The 16,945-nt window shown below is 37.3% G+C and overlaps 1 protein-coding gene across 2 annotated transcripts in view; it reads right to left on the bottom strand.

Annotated features, from left to right (window-relative positions):
- The window catches only part of stat5a (signal transducer and activator of transcription 5a), a 101,863-nt gene that overhangs the window by 16,964 nt on the left and 67,954 nt on the right, over positions 1-16,945 (bottom strand). For both annotated transcript variants that reach the window (XM_051097925.1, XM_051097917.1), the window contains 8 exons: positions 11,264-11,398; positions 11,017-11,173; positions 10,280-10,369; positions 7,813-7,987; positions 6,969-7,099; positions 5,199-5,350; positions 4,688-4,843; positions 745-924 (listed from right to left, as the gene is read on the bottom strand). In XM_051097925.1, the coding sequence (XP_050953882.1) occupies positions 745-924; positions 4,688-4,843; positions 5,199-5,350; positions 6,969-7,099; positions 7,813-7,987; positions 10,280-10,369; positions 11,017-11,173; positions 11,264-11,391 (1,169 nt within the window). In that variant the 5' untranslated portion in view covers positions 11,392-11,398. The remainder of the gene's footprint in view (positions 1-744; positions 925-4,687; positions 4,844-5,198; positions 5,351-6,968; positions 7,100-7,812; positions 7,988-10,279; positions 10,370-11,016; positions 11,174-11,263; positions 11,399-16,945) is intronic.

Here is a 16,945-nt window from a genome sequence, read left to right on the forward strand (position 1 = left end):
ATATAATGGACTTCAATGGTGCCCGCGAGTCTGAACTTCCTAAATGCATCCAAAATCATCCTACATTGCTGTTTTACCTCTTTTTTTTTTTTTACTTTTGTAAAGGTTGTTTGATCTTTGCATGTTTACTGGGTTGGTATGCCTGCAGCGATGTAGGGCGATTTTGAAGTTGGGGAAGAAAATGAGATGGGATTTTTTCGACATAACCTAACTGTCTTGACCGCATTGAGCCGAAAAAAAAAGTTCACGCAGACTTAGACAAGACGAGCGTTTGAGGTTAAAAAGTCTATAAATTGTCAATTTGTTTCGAAAATGACCGATCATTTTGTTAGATAAGACCCTTCTTTCTCTACTGGGATTGTTTAGAGCCATCTGAAGTTGCATTTAAACTGCATTTTTTGAAGTTCAAACTTGGGGGCACCATAGAAGTCCATAATATGGAGATAATTCCTGAATGTTTTTCTTCAAGAAACATAATTTGTTATCGACTTAAGAAAGAAAGACACGCACATCTTGGATGACAAGGGGGTGAGTAAATTATCTGCAAATTTTTGTTCTGGAAGAACAAACTCTGTTTGTGCTTAAAAATTGTGTGTGTTAGTAAATGTAGCATGATGTATCAAAGTGCGCCTGATGAAACATGCTTTGTTTTTGCAGCTCCAGGCGTCATTAGGCCAGTTCACAATGAGTCATCAACAACACCCAGAGGAGTTACTAAATACAATGTGTTGTGTTTCTGCTCACTTTCTGGTGTTTTCATTCTTGAGCAGGGCCTTGGCCTGTTGTTCACTGATGATGGTGGCTTTGACCTGCGGTGGGTTCATGTGCACGTTCAGTTTGCCACCTACCAGCAAACGCACCGTCGCCGCAAATTTAGTTTGTGTTTTCAGCACCTGAGGAGGCTGCTTTTCGATGATGAAGGTACTGCAGACAAAACACACACACACATACATGTATTTACTGTACATCCATATTCATAAAACACACTGTACATCAACAGGAAAAAGCACATGTGCATCACCACATAGTTCGGGGCAGTTTTTTTTTTAAAAAAACTGAAATTAATACCTTTTAATTATCAAGGATGCATTAAATTGATCAAAAGTGACATTACTAAAAGATGTTTCTTAACATATGAATGATTTCTGAAGGATTATGTGACACTGAAGACTGTATTCAAATTGCATTAATTTTGATATGTGGCTATGCTACGGTATGTTTAATAGTTACACAGCCAGCACCATACTTCTCAGGTTGATGGATATCCATTCAGACACTGATGGTTTTTAAAAGCACAGTTCCCATTAGGCTCAATGTTTCATTGACTGCATGGCCTGAGGCACCAAACACACACACACACACACATGAATGATCCACCACATATATCCCTTGTGGTAGGTGTGAATGCTGACAGCTTGAGATATTATGAGGAAGAGAGTGAAGGAGAGCAGAAGTTTGTAGACGTCCCCCTGTGTGCCACCAAAGTGATCTCTCCGACAAACAGCCTCTGTTGAATTCTCACAGATGCGAGCACATGCAGGGTGAGTAATACATGAGCACTCAATCCTCTGAGACGTACTGAGACGTTCATCTTTTAATTTCATAAAATGTGAGAATGAACAATGTGACAGGATAGTTCACCGGAAATGCAAACTGCGCCATCATTTACTCATCCTTATGCCACTGCAAACTCTTATGACCTTTTCTGTTCATTAAGGAACAGCTTTGGGATTTCAATCTTCAAAAAGGATGCAGAAGTACGATGAATGAGTATCATAAAGTGATACTTGCACACTATATTTAAAGTGTTTTATAGTAAATTAATACTTTGATTCATGAAGGATGGATTCAATTTTTCAAAAGTGACAGTAAAGACATTCCAAAAAAGATTTCTATTTCAAACAAAAGCTGTTCTTTTGAACTGTTTACTCGTCAAAGAATCCTGAAATCATGCATTCGATTTCCACAAAAAATATTAAGCAACTCAGCTGTTTTTAACATTGATAATAATAATAAATGTTTCTTGAGCAGCAAATCAGCATATTAGAATGATTTCTGAAGAATCATGTGACATTGAAGTAATGATGCTGAAAATTCAGCTTCGCAATCGTGGAAGTAAATTTCATTTTAATATATATTTAAATAGAAAAGAGTTATTTTAAATTGTAATACTATTTCAGAATATTGCTGTTTTTACTGTATTTTTAACAAATAAATACGGCCTTGGCGAGCAGAAGACTTTCAAAAACAGCTCTCCTATGGGCATTCATGATTGTTTATAAGAGATCTAGAAATTTCCATTTCATATATGAATTATGTGTTTTGAGTCAGATTTTTTTCAATGAATGAGTTGATCCAAATAACTGAATTATGTATTAATAAACTTGTATACCATGGTCTGTCTGAATACTCAACTCTGATTGGCTGGCAGGTATGCATTAAGTAAGGGATAATGCACGGGTATCTGTGCATTAGACGTTTTTAATGCATGACGTGGAGGCCAAGAACCACCAAATGTGAATACAGCAAAGCTAGCCGTGAATTTTCCCGCTTATACCATGATCATTTGCCAGCATTGACAAGTTAAACCTCTTGATGTTTGCAGCACAATATTTGACCTGATGTGTAAAATTATGGTTATTTTCGTCAGTTACGGATCATTAGCTCTAGCATTCTGTGGAATGAGGAAACAGTGTGGTAAGATCACATTTATTATTATTATTGACTTTAGCATTTATTTCAGTTAATTATCGAGCGCGAGAGAAAGGTTGAAAGAGGAAACTTGTTGTCAACACTGACTTTTATTAATAAAATAGCCTAGATACTAGATCACTACATTATATTCCTCAGCAACGAGGTGGTAAAATCACAGTTTTTGAAGTAACACAGATTCATTCTTTGTAGAGGGAAGCACAGGCGCAAGTAACGCACACACAACTGTCATCTCTCTCTTCAAGTAAAACTGAAATAAATGCTATATTTAATTCAAGTAAATGTGATCTTAACGCATTATTTCATCTCTGTGTCTGATCTGAAGCGGGTAGAATGATAGAGCTAACGAGCTGTGACTGATGAAAATAATTGTAATTCTTACCCATCCTGTCAAATATTGTGCTGCAAACATCATTAACAGCTTCAAATTGTCAGTGCTGGCAAATTATCATGGTATAAGTGGGATAATGTAACAGCTAGCTCTGCATTAAACTATTTGAATGCTCTTCGCGGAGGCAACCACCTAATGCGGCCTCCACGTTGTGCATTAAAATGGGTTAATGCACAGCTAACCGTGCATTATCCCTTACTTACACGACGGCGCTGTTGAATGCTTGAATCTGATTGGCTGACAAACATTCTAAGGTATGCGATTATTTTCAGGGAAAGTAGTTCCAGGCAGCTCTTGACCGCATTACATGTCCATATCACTTCACCAAATGATTTCAGTTATTTTAAAGGTTCTTACAGCTTATAACAGCAAAAGAACCAAACCCCACAATGACACTGACTAAGCAAATAAATATAGTAAACAATAGGATAAAAATGTTTTTGACACAAAATTACGTTTTATTATGTATGGAAAGCATATTTCTCTTGCTCTCTCTCCCTCACCAACGCACACACATAGTACAGTCACACACTCGCACAGAAAAATGTTGTTAGCAATGCTCTGATGATTTTATCAGTAAATTAGTTTAGGAACTTAAAAGCTACATGTCATTTCTCACTAAAAACGGTGCTGTTTCTAAAGATGATGAATTTGCAGTTTCGCTATTAGCAGAAAAGCTGCTGCCGACCACAGCTGACAGATGCACAGACTCACAGAGATTATTTACACATGCTCTCTCTTTCTTGTCTGTCTAATAACTTCATTATTAACTGCATTACTCTGCTGTCAATGGTTCAAGCCTCCATTGCTATGTCTAAAATTACGTTTTGGAATTATCAACAGAGGTATTACAATATTTTACAGACAAAAACCTGACGAACAACCATGTCTTTAAATACAACATCTGAAAAATATTTACCAATCTACCAATAGTTGTGGTAACCATAGTACAATTGGAATAACTGGCTCTGGTCCATTTAATTATTTGAAAATAATGCACATTATTTTCTAATTCAGTGGTCCGTCGTCAGTTATTCTTTATGAAGTAGGGTAGACCATTTCTGTGCTTAATAACTCATATTTCTCTCTGTTAGACACATAAAAAACAGGATAGTTTCCAACTCTAATACATTTATGATGCCTTTGCATCCTTTTTGAAGCTTGAAAGCCCATTCAACATAATTTAATGGAAAAAGTGATCAACATGTTCTTGCATTATACGTAAATGGCATGAGCATTTCTTGGAACTAATTATTTCTAGATTATTGACTAATTACCCCTTCCTTTATATTCAAAATGTAAAATCCATAACCACTTAGACTTGTAGGCTCAATACTGAGTGAAAAAGCACACGCACATGAAGAACACAGGAAGGAAGGTAATGTATGTCTTTGAACGTATGGTTACAAGTCGCCATGGCAACTAATCTGATACATTCAAACGCATCATTAAGTCACCATTGAAATTGTAGCCATGCCAAGAAAGAGATGAAGTAAAAATGCATGATGTTGATTGGAGTATATTGGTTGTGTTACTGCACTTTGCAATCACTTAACCTAACTGCTATCACACACAAACACACACCTGGTGACTAAAGCTGAGATGATGTCCGTGATGGTGCTGTTGAGTTCGGTCAGCAGCTCTTCGATGGGGCCGGGAATGGGCAGCTGCTGTCTCAGATGCTCCGCCCTCCGGATCTGCTGACGATTCTGCCAAATGGTTTCCGCTAACTTCTCACACCTGTGCACAAACACACGCGGAAATGCTAAACCGAAGCACAGACTACAAAGCTGTCCTCTGCATATGTTGTGCATGTGTAATGTAAACGCAAATGTTTTGTGGATAACCACAACATGCGCATGCCTCTGATTATTTGCATAACTGTCCTTAGTGTGTGTAGTGCTTTATTTAACTATGCACTGGGATAAGAAGAATATAAGCTGAACATAAGAAAAACTTTTGTGGAAAATAAAATAATTTACATAAATCTACATACGGATTTGGCTTAATCTGTAGTAATTATAACTAGCTTTAAAAACAATAGAGATCTATGGCATGTCTTAAATTAGACTGCGAAGTATGCATGTGTGCGCACCATGACTGAAGTATGTCCAGTCCTCCCTCGGGCGGCCCGCCGTTGCCAGCCAGCTGTTGACGTCTCTTCCACTGAATCAGCTCGTCGTCAAGAATCACCGTCTGCTGTTTCCGTAGCAATGCCAACGTCTTCTGGTGTTTCTCTGCCAGGCCCTGAGCACACAGACACAAGCTCATATGACAGCATATGAACAGACGTGAACATATGTGCTGTACTCATGTAAATAACAATGGCCTTCAGGTTTAGTGCTGAACTTGAAAACAAATGAGCGACATCAAATGGAAGTGTTGCTTTCATTTTAAAGGACACATAAAATGGAAAATAACAGAAACGTTTTGAAATTAAAGCATTCCTTATTTTACCCGAAACAAGGTTATTTACATATACATGCCTTAAAGGGTATTTAGATGAACTTAATAGTTCATCTAAAAATGAAAATTCTGTCATTAATGACTCACGCTCATGTTGTTCCAAACCTGTAAGACCTTCGTTCCTCTTCAGAACACAAATTAAGATATTTTAAGACACATTCAAGGCTGTGAAAAGTAGTAAGAACATCGATAAAATCGCCCATTTGACATCAGTGGTTCAACCGTAATATTATGAATCTGCAACAATAGTTTTCATGCACGAAGAAAACAAAAATAATGACTTCTTCAACGACTTCTTTCATTTTTTCTCTTCCGTTGAGTTACGTTGCTATCTTTACAGGGTCAGAAAGCTCTTGGATTTCATCAAAAATATCTTAATTTGTGTTCTAAAGATGAACGAAGGTCTTACGGGTTTGGAACGACATCAGGGTGAGTGATAACGTTGGAATTTCCATTTTTGGGTGAACTATCCCTTTCAGGTTGCAATGAAATGGATGTAGCGACATTTTTGTGAATTGTGCATTTTCATATTCTGACAGACGCAAGTCAAATGGATTATCGAAAAGGAAAAATGTTGTGCAGGGAAATGGTTCTATTCACTACTTGTTGATTAGATGAAGGCAGATCTAATTGTGAGTTTGCAACGAGGGGTGTGTTTCAAGTGGGCTAAATGATTGGAGAAGTCATTTTAATGGAATATCAAGTTATGAAAATTTAATTAGAAGTTATGAGGTAAAGACAAATGAAACAGGGATGCAGGGATGAGTCGTTTACAATAACAGAATCAACATGAATTTTTTAACATTTCTCTAAATGTTGGTTGATTAGCCAATCAAAACAGAAGTAAACATATAGACACACAGACTTACATATAGAAGGCTTAAATTTACAAATTTAACAGTTTAAATGGCCCCAAAAAAGTAAAAAAAAAAAAACTTAAATATGTGAGTTGACTAAACAAACAACTTGGTTTGTTAAACTTAAAAGCTGGCTTGTTACCCAACTGCCTTTTAATTTTAAGATGAATGAACTCAAATATCTAAGTTGTCACTTCGTACAACTTAACATTTCATGTTGACTGAACTTAAAATTTTAAGGCAGCCGGGTAACAAATTATTTTAAGTTGAATCAACAAATTAGTTTAAAATAGTTTATAACATTATTAATGTCTTCACTGTCACTTTTGATTACATAAATGTATGGCTGCTTATTACACATTCATTTATTTAAAAACAAAAAACAAAACATAGTAACTCACAAACTTTTAAGCAATAGTGTATAACGCTACAAAGTTTATGATATGCTTTAAATGTGTTAGTAATGTTAGAGTCTGGGTGTTGTATCATGCTAATGCTATGCACACTGTTCACTCGTTGCATGTGTGTGTGTGTGTGTGTACCAGTCTGTATTTCTGCAGGGTGTTGGCCTCTCGGGTCAGCCAGGCCTCTACTGTGGCTCTCTTGCTGAGCAGGCTAGGCTCTCGTAGCTGACGGTCTGCTGGAGGCAGCGTGGCCAGACTTGATAACTGAGCTGCACACAACAGAGAAAAGAATTTAGTCCACAAAGATGAGCTTTGCTGACAAAATAAATAAAAAAAAACCTGTATGTAAAAGAGCCATCTGGCAAGGTATGAAAAAGCAGGTTGTGAATCTAGCAATTCCTATGTGATAAGAGCAGTTTTCTTTTCTGTGCTAATGTATTTTTCGTTTCTTTTATGTGAAATAATGTTTATTCATAAATAATTACACCAAGAGATCTAAATTCAGGTTTAAAGGTTAAAAGTTCCCCGAAAATAAAAATCCTGTCATCATTTACTCATCCTCAAGTTGTTCCAATCCTGCATGCATTTTTATTTCTTCCGTTGAGTACAAAAGATTATCTCTCGACTGTGGGAAATCACACCACTGCTGGTCCCCACTGACTTCCATAGTACAGGAAAAAATACAAACAGGGGAATTCAACAGGGATCAGAAACTATTAGGTTAACCAAATTCGTCTAAATATCTTCTATGTTTGGCAGAAGTTCATACAGGTGTGGAACAGCCTGAGGATGTGTAAATGATGACTCATTTTTGGGTGAACTATCCCTTTAAAACTGGTTAATTCTCAAGAATCATGGGACCCTACAGCCTGTTTTAATGAAGACATTTTTGCCGTATTACGTTGAATGCAAGGTGAGTCGCTTTGGATAAAAGTGCCTGTCAAATATACAGATGTAAATGTAAATAAGGGTGGCTGTATACCCTGTATTCTGAGGCTTTCCTGGTACTGTATAATGAAGTACTCCTGGTTGTGTTGTAGTTTTCTGAGGTCATTCTCTGTGTCCTGAGTCAGTATTCGGAGCTCCTCGAATGCCTGGTTTATTTGATGGTACTTCTGCGACATGCTGTCCATCAGGCCGCCCACCGGTGAGCTCGACTACCAATCACAGACACACATGAGTGACAACCAAGTTTCTACAAGTTTTCGACAATTCGACATTCAGTTTCACTAAAATTTACGATTATTTCAGAAGGAAACATGACATAGCTTCATTTTGAAGATGAGTACAAAAGAACTAGCAAGGTGAAGAAGGGTTGGAGTTTGTAGATAGTTTCGAAACAACCTGACGAACAGTTATACTACTAAAACCCCACAAACCAAAGCTTTGTGAAGTACTGTAGACCCTTTTAATCTCTGTCCTGTTGTGTATTAATAATCGAGCAAGATAATGTTATTCGTCTGTGCCCACGTTAGACTAAGTGCACGTGTCCTGTATGTTTGTTTAAACCAGCCATATTTTGTTTGTGTAGTGCATACATGGTATGTGAACATAAATATTATGTGTGTCTATTAGGTGTGTCTGAGATGAGTGAGCTTTTTCGTGTGTACGTAAGCTTCTAGATTTACTAATATTGTCTTTAGATTTATGATCTTATGGGTTGTCAGCTGAGTTGATAAAATCTGAAATTTCCTCCTTTACTCTCATAAAACTGAGCAGGTATCGCAAATTTGTGTGTAGGATTAAATATGTATCTTCCTCTATGCATACACAAAGCAAACACACAAATTTTATTTCTGAAGATTGTAAAAGTCAGACATGTACAGTAGCGCTGTTTATTGCCCATGATGGTTTTTAAAGTTGACCGAACTCGCTGAACTCTGTTAATGCATGAGTACAAATTACAACTTTTTAAAGGCATGTTCAAATGAATCATAAAGTGTTAATAAATCACTTGCATACAAAGAGAACTCTGGAAGCAAAATGATAAGGTTTGTGAAAGGTTTCCACAAAAATAAAAATAAAAATAAATACATTTATGAGATTATTTTATAGAATTTCCATGTCAGATAATAATTCTTGGAATTAACTATTATTTACGTATTACACTTACTAGTAGAATAAAATATGCAATATACAGCCTACAGTTCAAACATGTGGCGTCAGTAAGATTTTTTATTGTAAGAAATTTTCTTCTTTTATTCAACAGTGATGCATTAAACTATGGAAGCCTGTTAATAAAAAAGGTAATTGCGACTTTTTATCTCACAATTCTGACTTTTTTCTCAAAATTATGAGATATAAACTCGCAATTCTGAGAAATAAAGTCAGAATTGTGTGATATAAACTTGCAATTGTGAGTTATAAAGTTAGAACTGCGAAATATAAACTCACAATTGTGACTTTTTTCTCGGAATTGTGCGTTTATATCTCACAATTCTAACTTTATAACACGCAATTGCATGTTTCACACTGAGGACAACCGAGGGACTCATATGCAACTACTACAGAAGGTTTAAACACTCACTGATGCTCCAGAAGAAAAAACAATGGAGAACTAAATAAAAAAATAAATATGATATTTAAGCAAAACAAGAAAAATGTACACATCCTCAGTTTACACCCCTTACAGTTTACACCCCTGGCTCCTAATGTCAGGGTTATGGACTTGTTTTACCCTGTATTTGTTCCTAGTTTTCCTTATTTGGTAATTTTCCTGTCCTTGTTATGTTTGATGATTTGTTCCACCTGTGTTAATCTCCTCGTTTAGTTCAGAGTACCTAAACCCTGTGGTCTCCTTGCTCCTTCGCTCCTACACTACAGTCACCGTGACACTTAAAGCACAGTTTTTCCTTCTGGAGCATCAGTGAGTGTTTGAACCTTCTGTAACTGAGTCCCTCAGTTGTCCTCAGTGTGAAAAGATGGATCTCAAAATCATACAGTCATTGCTGGAAAATGTTCAAATACACAAAAATGCTGAAAAACCAAAGAATTTGTGAGACTTGAAGGATTTTTTTGAAAAACAGCAGGCAGTTTAACTGTTCAGGATAAACAAGGACATGAATAACTATCACTAAACAAAAAAACACAGCCGTGGATCATTCAGGTAACAATACAGTATTACGAATCAAGCGTACGTAAACTTTTGAATGGGGTAATTTTTATAAATTCAACTATTATTTTCTCTTGTGGACTATATGTAAACGTCTTTTATGTGAAATATCTTATTCAGGTCAGTACTAAATAAATATATGTAAACTTTTGACCTCAAGTGTATGCACACTCATAGCATATTTCACAACTTCCTTTACATTTCCAGGTTCACCATGACTGACTGTGAGAACCAAATTTGAGAACAGTGATGAACAGCAGTATTCAAGTGTCATTTTACAAAATCTGCCCTAACAAACCGATAGTCTGAAATAGATCTGCCTACTGTGTCAACTCACATTAGTCGCCTCTCTGACGAGTCTTTGCTCTGTGTACAGGATGTGTTTGATGCATCTCACCAGCTCCAGGGGACAGCGGTCATAGGTGCTCTGAAAACAGAAACACACACACACACACACAATCAGAATAAACATCTACTTCATCTAATCTGCCTTGTTTGACTTCAACACACTCAAGATCACCGCATAGCACTAATGACAGTAAACACTGAGGCTGCACTTTCCTGACCGACCTGTTCTGAGTAAAAGCTTTATCATCATACACCGATATGCTGTATGTCAACAACTGCCTCTTTAAGTTTGATCTATATTCTCTAAATTTATTTTCTCCTAAGATATTTTAAGAGAATCTATGCGTGTCTGCATGTGTCTATTTCACTGAGTGCATTTATACAGGAGCATTAGGATGTATTTTATTGAATAAATACATTTTTTAATTAAAGTCATTATTTCTGTTTTCTTTGTGCACAAAAAGTATTCTTATAGCTTCATAACATAATGGTTGAACCACTAATGTCACATGGACTATTTTAATTATGTCCTTACTACCTTTCTGAACCTTGATTTAATCAAAAAATATCTGAATTTGTGTTCTAAAGATAAACAAAGGTCTTACAGGTTTGGAACGACATGAGGCTGAGTAATTAATGACAGATTTTTCATTTTTTGGTGAACTATCCCTTTTTTATCCACTTTTTACATTAAATCATTCCTGAATTGTATGCGTAGACAAAAACCTTTAGCTGTGAAGCATAATGTCCTAATTTGATCTTGAGTAAGAAGCCGTCCTCTCCCACTTGATGCTCTGCTTTCTTTTGTAGTTCCTGGATCAGGCTGTCCAATAAGCGTTTGGCTTTTATCTCCTCCTGAGGGTTCTCTAAATCTATCGCATCCCTGAAAGAGGACACAAGGACACACTTAATAACACTGACATATTAAAAAAAAATGACAAACTGACCGCTGCAGTTCAAACTCTTCACATACCAGAGTTGCCCCTCTATCCACTGGGACAGGTAGTGTCGCACCTCTATGGGGAAGTGTTGCCCGTAGAGAGACTGCATCTGGTGTAGAGCATCTCCCTGCAGCTGCTGGGCCTGGATCCACACTGCCATTTTCACTCTGGAAGACACAAAAAGGAACATGAGGAAAGCAGAAAGAGGTTTACGGGGAAAACCAAAAAGACTGCAACACCAGAATCCAAAAAAATTGTGCGTAATTGTCGTAAAAAATTCATGAGTTCAGCATATTAAAGATTAGGCAGTGAGCACTAGGCCATGACACTGTGTAGTCACTGTCACAGCAGCAAGTCTGATTTGTCTTCCAATCACACCGTTTAAGAGAAAATCTCCTGCGTAATATAGATGATGGTGGGAACCTTCACAGTACAAAGCATTGTGGACTGTAATGTTGTGTCCAATCTTTTCTCTCCTCGTGGCTTTCCGCGAAAAGGGTCTGAACGCACTTAATGGATTTGTTGTGTCAACACAGCCATTTTGCTGGCATAGCATGTGTGTGAGTGCAAGAAAACACGCAGAGAACAGAAGAAAAAGTGAAGAGGAAGGAAATGAATGTGTTGAAATGAATCTTGTGCTGGCCTCAGACAGACACGGACACACTGAGATGCTCATACTCACTTATTTATACTCATTCAAGTCAAAAATGTTAAGGAAACAGAGAGAAAATGGGAAAACCATCATAAAGCAAGATGAGAGGAACAAAAAACTGAGTTTGTACTACAGACAGAACAATATTAGCCAGGCTGATCAATCAATATTTGACCATTTCTGAGAATTTCAGCACCAAGCTGAACAGATATTACACACTTCCCCTTTTAAATTCAAAAATTGTGTGTACATCTAATTTGCTATGATGACAGAGTATTATACACCATTTAGGCATAACATTATGATCACCTTCTTAATTAACCCGTACCCCATTTCGCTGCCAAAACAGCCCTGACCTGTCGAGGCATGGACTCCACTAGAGCCCTGAAGATGCTGTGGTATCTGGTACTAAGATGTTAGCAGCAGATCCTTTAAGTCCTGTTAATTTGCAAGATGGGGCCTCCATGAATCGGACTTGTTTGTTCAGCACATCCTACAGATTCTCGATTGGATTGAGATCTGGTGAATCTGGAGGCCAGGTTAACACCTCAAACTCGTTGTTGTGCTGAGAGTTCAACTCCAACCAGCTCTAACTCACACCTGCTTGGAGATTTCAAGTAATCCTGAAGACCTTGATAAGCTGGATCAGGTGTGTTTGATTAGGGTTGGAGCTAAACTGTGCAGAGATGTGACCCTCCAGGAACTGAGTCTGAGACCACTGGTGTACATGGTCTGCAACAATGCTTAGGTCGGTGGTAGGTGTTAAAGTAACTTCCACATGGATGGCAGGACCAAAGGTTTTTCCAGCAGAACATTGCCCAAAGTGCATCCTGGTGACATGTGTTTCCCAGGTAAGCGACGCACACACACCAGGCCATCCATGTGATGTTAATGACAACGTGATTCATCAGACCAGGTCACCTTATTCCACTGCTCTGTGATCGAGTTTAGATACGACCACTGTTGGCGCTTTCGGCAGTGGACAGGGGTCAGCATGGCCACCCTGACTAGTCTGACTAGCTCTGCAGCCCCATACACAACAAACTGCAATGCACTGTGTATTCTGACCCCTTTTCATCAGAAGCAGCATTAACGTCTTGAGCAATTTGAGCTACAGTAGCTCATCTGTTGGATCGGACCACATGGGTCAGCCTTCGCTCCCCATGGGCATCAATGAGTCTTGGCACCCATTACCACTGTTCCTTCCTTTGACCACTTTTGATCGATACGGACCACTGCAGACCGGGAACATCCCATAAGAGCTGCAGTTTTGGAGATGCTCTGACCTAGTTGTGCAGCCATCACAGTTTGGCTCTTGTCAAACTCGCTCAAATCCTTTCGCTTGCCCATTTTGCCTGCTTCTAACACATCAACTTTGAGGACAAAATAATCACTTGCCGACTAATACTGTATATCCCACCCACTAACAGGTGCTGTGATAAAGAGATAATCAGTGTTATTCATTCACCTGTTAGTAGTCACAATGTTGATTGGTGTATATAACCATTACATCAGCCAGCTGGTCTCTAAATATCAGTAGCAGTCAGCATCAGTGTTAAAACCACAAAATGGTCAGCCACTAGTTGTTTGTGCATATGCAGAAGTTTTGGCTTATCTCTGTGTTTGTTTTTGTGAATCTCATTGGTTTGAGCCGTCAACATATCCTCAGCACAGCCACATGACTTGCTTGTCTCTCAACTACAAGCACTGCATAAAACATCAAATTCCACGCACATAAACACACTCAAAACTACACATTGAAACATCACTCCCAGCGGGGTCATCTGATCAGTCCGCTGACAGTTTTTATGATGATGACTGCACAGGCTGAAATGAGCCAGCAAAGAACCTCAGTGATCTCAGACTAAATAATGCATTACACATATTTTACAATTGAGTATCATTTTATTTTTCCCCATGAAGCTCACTTAGCTTTTTTATGGTTTCCCTGAAGTCGATAGATAGATAGATAGATAGATAGATAGATAGATAGATAGATAGATGGATAGATGGATAGATGATATGTGATAGATAGATATAATATAATATTTAGGCAAAATAAGAAAAATGTACACATCCTCATTCCGTTCAAAAGTTTTCACCCCCCAGCTCTTAATGCATTGTTTTTCCTTCTGGAGCATCAGTGAGTGTTTGAACCTTCTGTAATAGTTGCATATGAGTCCCTCAGTTGTCCTCAGTGTGAAAAGATGGATCTCAAAATCATACAGTCATTGTTGGAAAGTGTTTAAATACACAAAAATGCTGAAAAACCAAAGAATTTGTGGGATTTTAAGGATTTTTTTTTTTTTTTTTTTTTTTGCTGCAGTTTAATTGTTCAGGACAAAAAAGGGACTCAAGAACAACTATCAGTGAAAAAAAAAACGGTGGACTATATGTAAACGTCTTTAATGTGAAATATCTTATTCAGGTCAGTACTAAATAAAAAATAACATGCATTTTGTATGATCCCTCTTATTTCGGTAAAATAAATATCATTTTGGAGATTCTGCAAAGTGTATGCATACTTTTGACCTCAACTGTATAATATTGATTACATTCTTAATGTAAATATATATATATATATATATATATTTAGGATGTGATCGGGACATGAATTTATTTACATTTGATTTATTAAATAAATAAATAAACAAACAAACTTTTAGGACTTTGCCTCCTCATATAGATAGACATGATTTGCTGTTAAGGTGAGCCTACAAGCATATGAGCTTTTACTCTAAACGGAAGTAGCTTGTAAAAGAAAAAAGTTCACAGCCCGCCTCTTCCTGCCCCACTCTTTGTGTTTGCGCATATGTGTAAGCATGCGTGTATTTCCAAGCAGTGCAACCGCACAGACATACATGTATTGAAAGCTGCACACCTACACAGAGACACAAAAACCACTGATTTCCAGTCAGCTCACCATACACACGAACACTACGCTTATAAAGAAAAAGGTAGACACAAAAGCCACTCACTGCCAGTCAACTAACCACAAAGACAAACACTGGATTCCGGTTGATGTGATGGATTAAGGAGACCAATGTGTGACGTGATTTGGACGCTTGCGGTTTTTGAAATCAGGTCAAATGTCTGCGTGAACTTATGAAGCCTTTTTGACCCTTACAGCTCTCGGTACCCATTAACACTTCCTCTCACACCTCACATTTCTCTGCCTGCATTTCTCTCTTCACTGCTCTATCAATCCTTTTGGATATTGTTAGCTGCTGATATTACATTGTTTTCACATTTCTTAGCATTTAGATCATCATAGTCTAGTACTAATCTAAAGGGACAAACTGTGGCAGATCAGGAATAGATTTTAACCCTTTAGAGGTCTTCCTTTCGCAAACTGCTTTCCTCTTAAGAGTGCTTCTTGATGTGAGTTGCTGTGCTCAACACCAGCAGCAACCGCAGAAAAATGAGTTCAGTCATGACAACTCTTGGGATAGGAGAGAGGGTGTAGTGGATCCAGACAGGTGGAGCTTGGGAGGCGGTGGGTTGGGGTGAGGACACACATAGCACACAGACATAACATTCAGTGAATACATCCTGGTTACACAGGTAAACGGTAATGAGTATGTGAATCCGATTGGCTGGGAACATTGAACTGAATGAACCAATCAGAATGCAATTAGAGTTTCACAGCTGAACTATACATTTAATCTGAGTTGCACAGATTATCCAGTGCATACACTCAAAAAAATTCTGGGTTATTTTTTTTTAACCCAAATAATGGGTTCAGCCTATTCGGGTCATTTTATTGGGTTGTTTTTAATATTTTTCCCCAGGTTCTGGGTAATTTTTGAACCCAAATGCTGAGTTCAACTTGTTGGGTCATTTTATTGGGCTATTTTTAATATTTTTTACCCAGGTGCTGGGTAGTTTCTCCTGTAACTGATGCTGGGTCATTTTTAACACTGGGTTATTTTTTTCTCCACAACCGCTGAGTTATGCCTGTCTCTGACGAAACAACCCAGCTGCTGAGTTACAGTCAGAGCGTGGGCTTTTTGAGTCCTCTACAGGAGAGTGCGGTTCTCAGCGTCGCCGATTTGGTGCACTTCTTCGGCAAAATAAAGGTTAGTATACTTTTTATTTCATTTATAAAGTCTTGACTGTGTTGTAAGGAAGAAATGTCAGTTAGGCCGCGGTCTGAAGTTCGCAGTTACACCGGTGACAGCAGTCTTTCACCAGCTTAGATTCTGGCAACAAACCGGCATGAAAATTAGTGTTATTTTGGTAAAAAGCGACTACAGAGAATGGTTGAATACACTAAAATTAAAATGCTAATTTAAATGTTACATTTTTTATGTCTAAAATGCTTGTTAAGCGAGTTTAAATGTATGTAATATTGTAAACTATGCTGTATTCACCCAAATAAATAAAATTTGTGTTGTATTTTGTCCATGCGTTCTTGCTTAATAAATGTTTATTGTTTGATTATTGCTGTTGCCTCTAGTAATTCTGTGTGTGTTTTTTTGTAAATTTTAGACCATTTTAAGCCAGCAATATAATAATTTTAAAACAATAGTTGACTTAAATAAAATAACCCAGCATGTGTTCTGTCCAATGTTTACCCAGTGCTGGGTTGCCAAATAACCCAAGTTGGGTTGTTTTTAAAACCCAGCATTTTTTAGAGTGTACCCATTAATTTAATTTAATTTAATTTAATTTAGTCAGGCCTTTTTTTTAATTTGGAATGTCAACTGAATTTAATTAGATTAATAACATGATATCCTTTAAAACTGATTAAATTAATTGCAAATAAATTTAATAATAAGGCCAGGCCATGTAAATATTCTAGGTATTTTTCTTATAGTTTCTCATCTTTTTAATTATTATTATTAAATTAAAATACTGCAGTTAGAAACATATCATGATATACTTGCAAATTAATCAAATGAACTGTGAATAAAATATATATATTTTTTAAAATCAGTAATCTTTGAAAACGCCTTAGAAAAAAACATTACTGGTGTGCATCTTGAGACAAAACAAAGACACTGATATGTTTTAAGATCAGTCAGTGCAAGTTTCTCTTAGCTGAAGCCTTGTCTTTTCA

This window comes from Labeo rohita, chromosome 3 (genome assembly GCF_022985175.1).
Source record: "Labeo rohita strain BAU-BD-2019 chromosome 3, IGBB_LRoh.1.0, whole genome shotgun sequence".
Taxonomy (NCBI): Eukaryota; Metazoa; Chordata; class Actinopteri; order Cypriniformes; family Cyprinidae; genus Labeo; species Labeo rohita.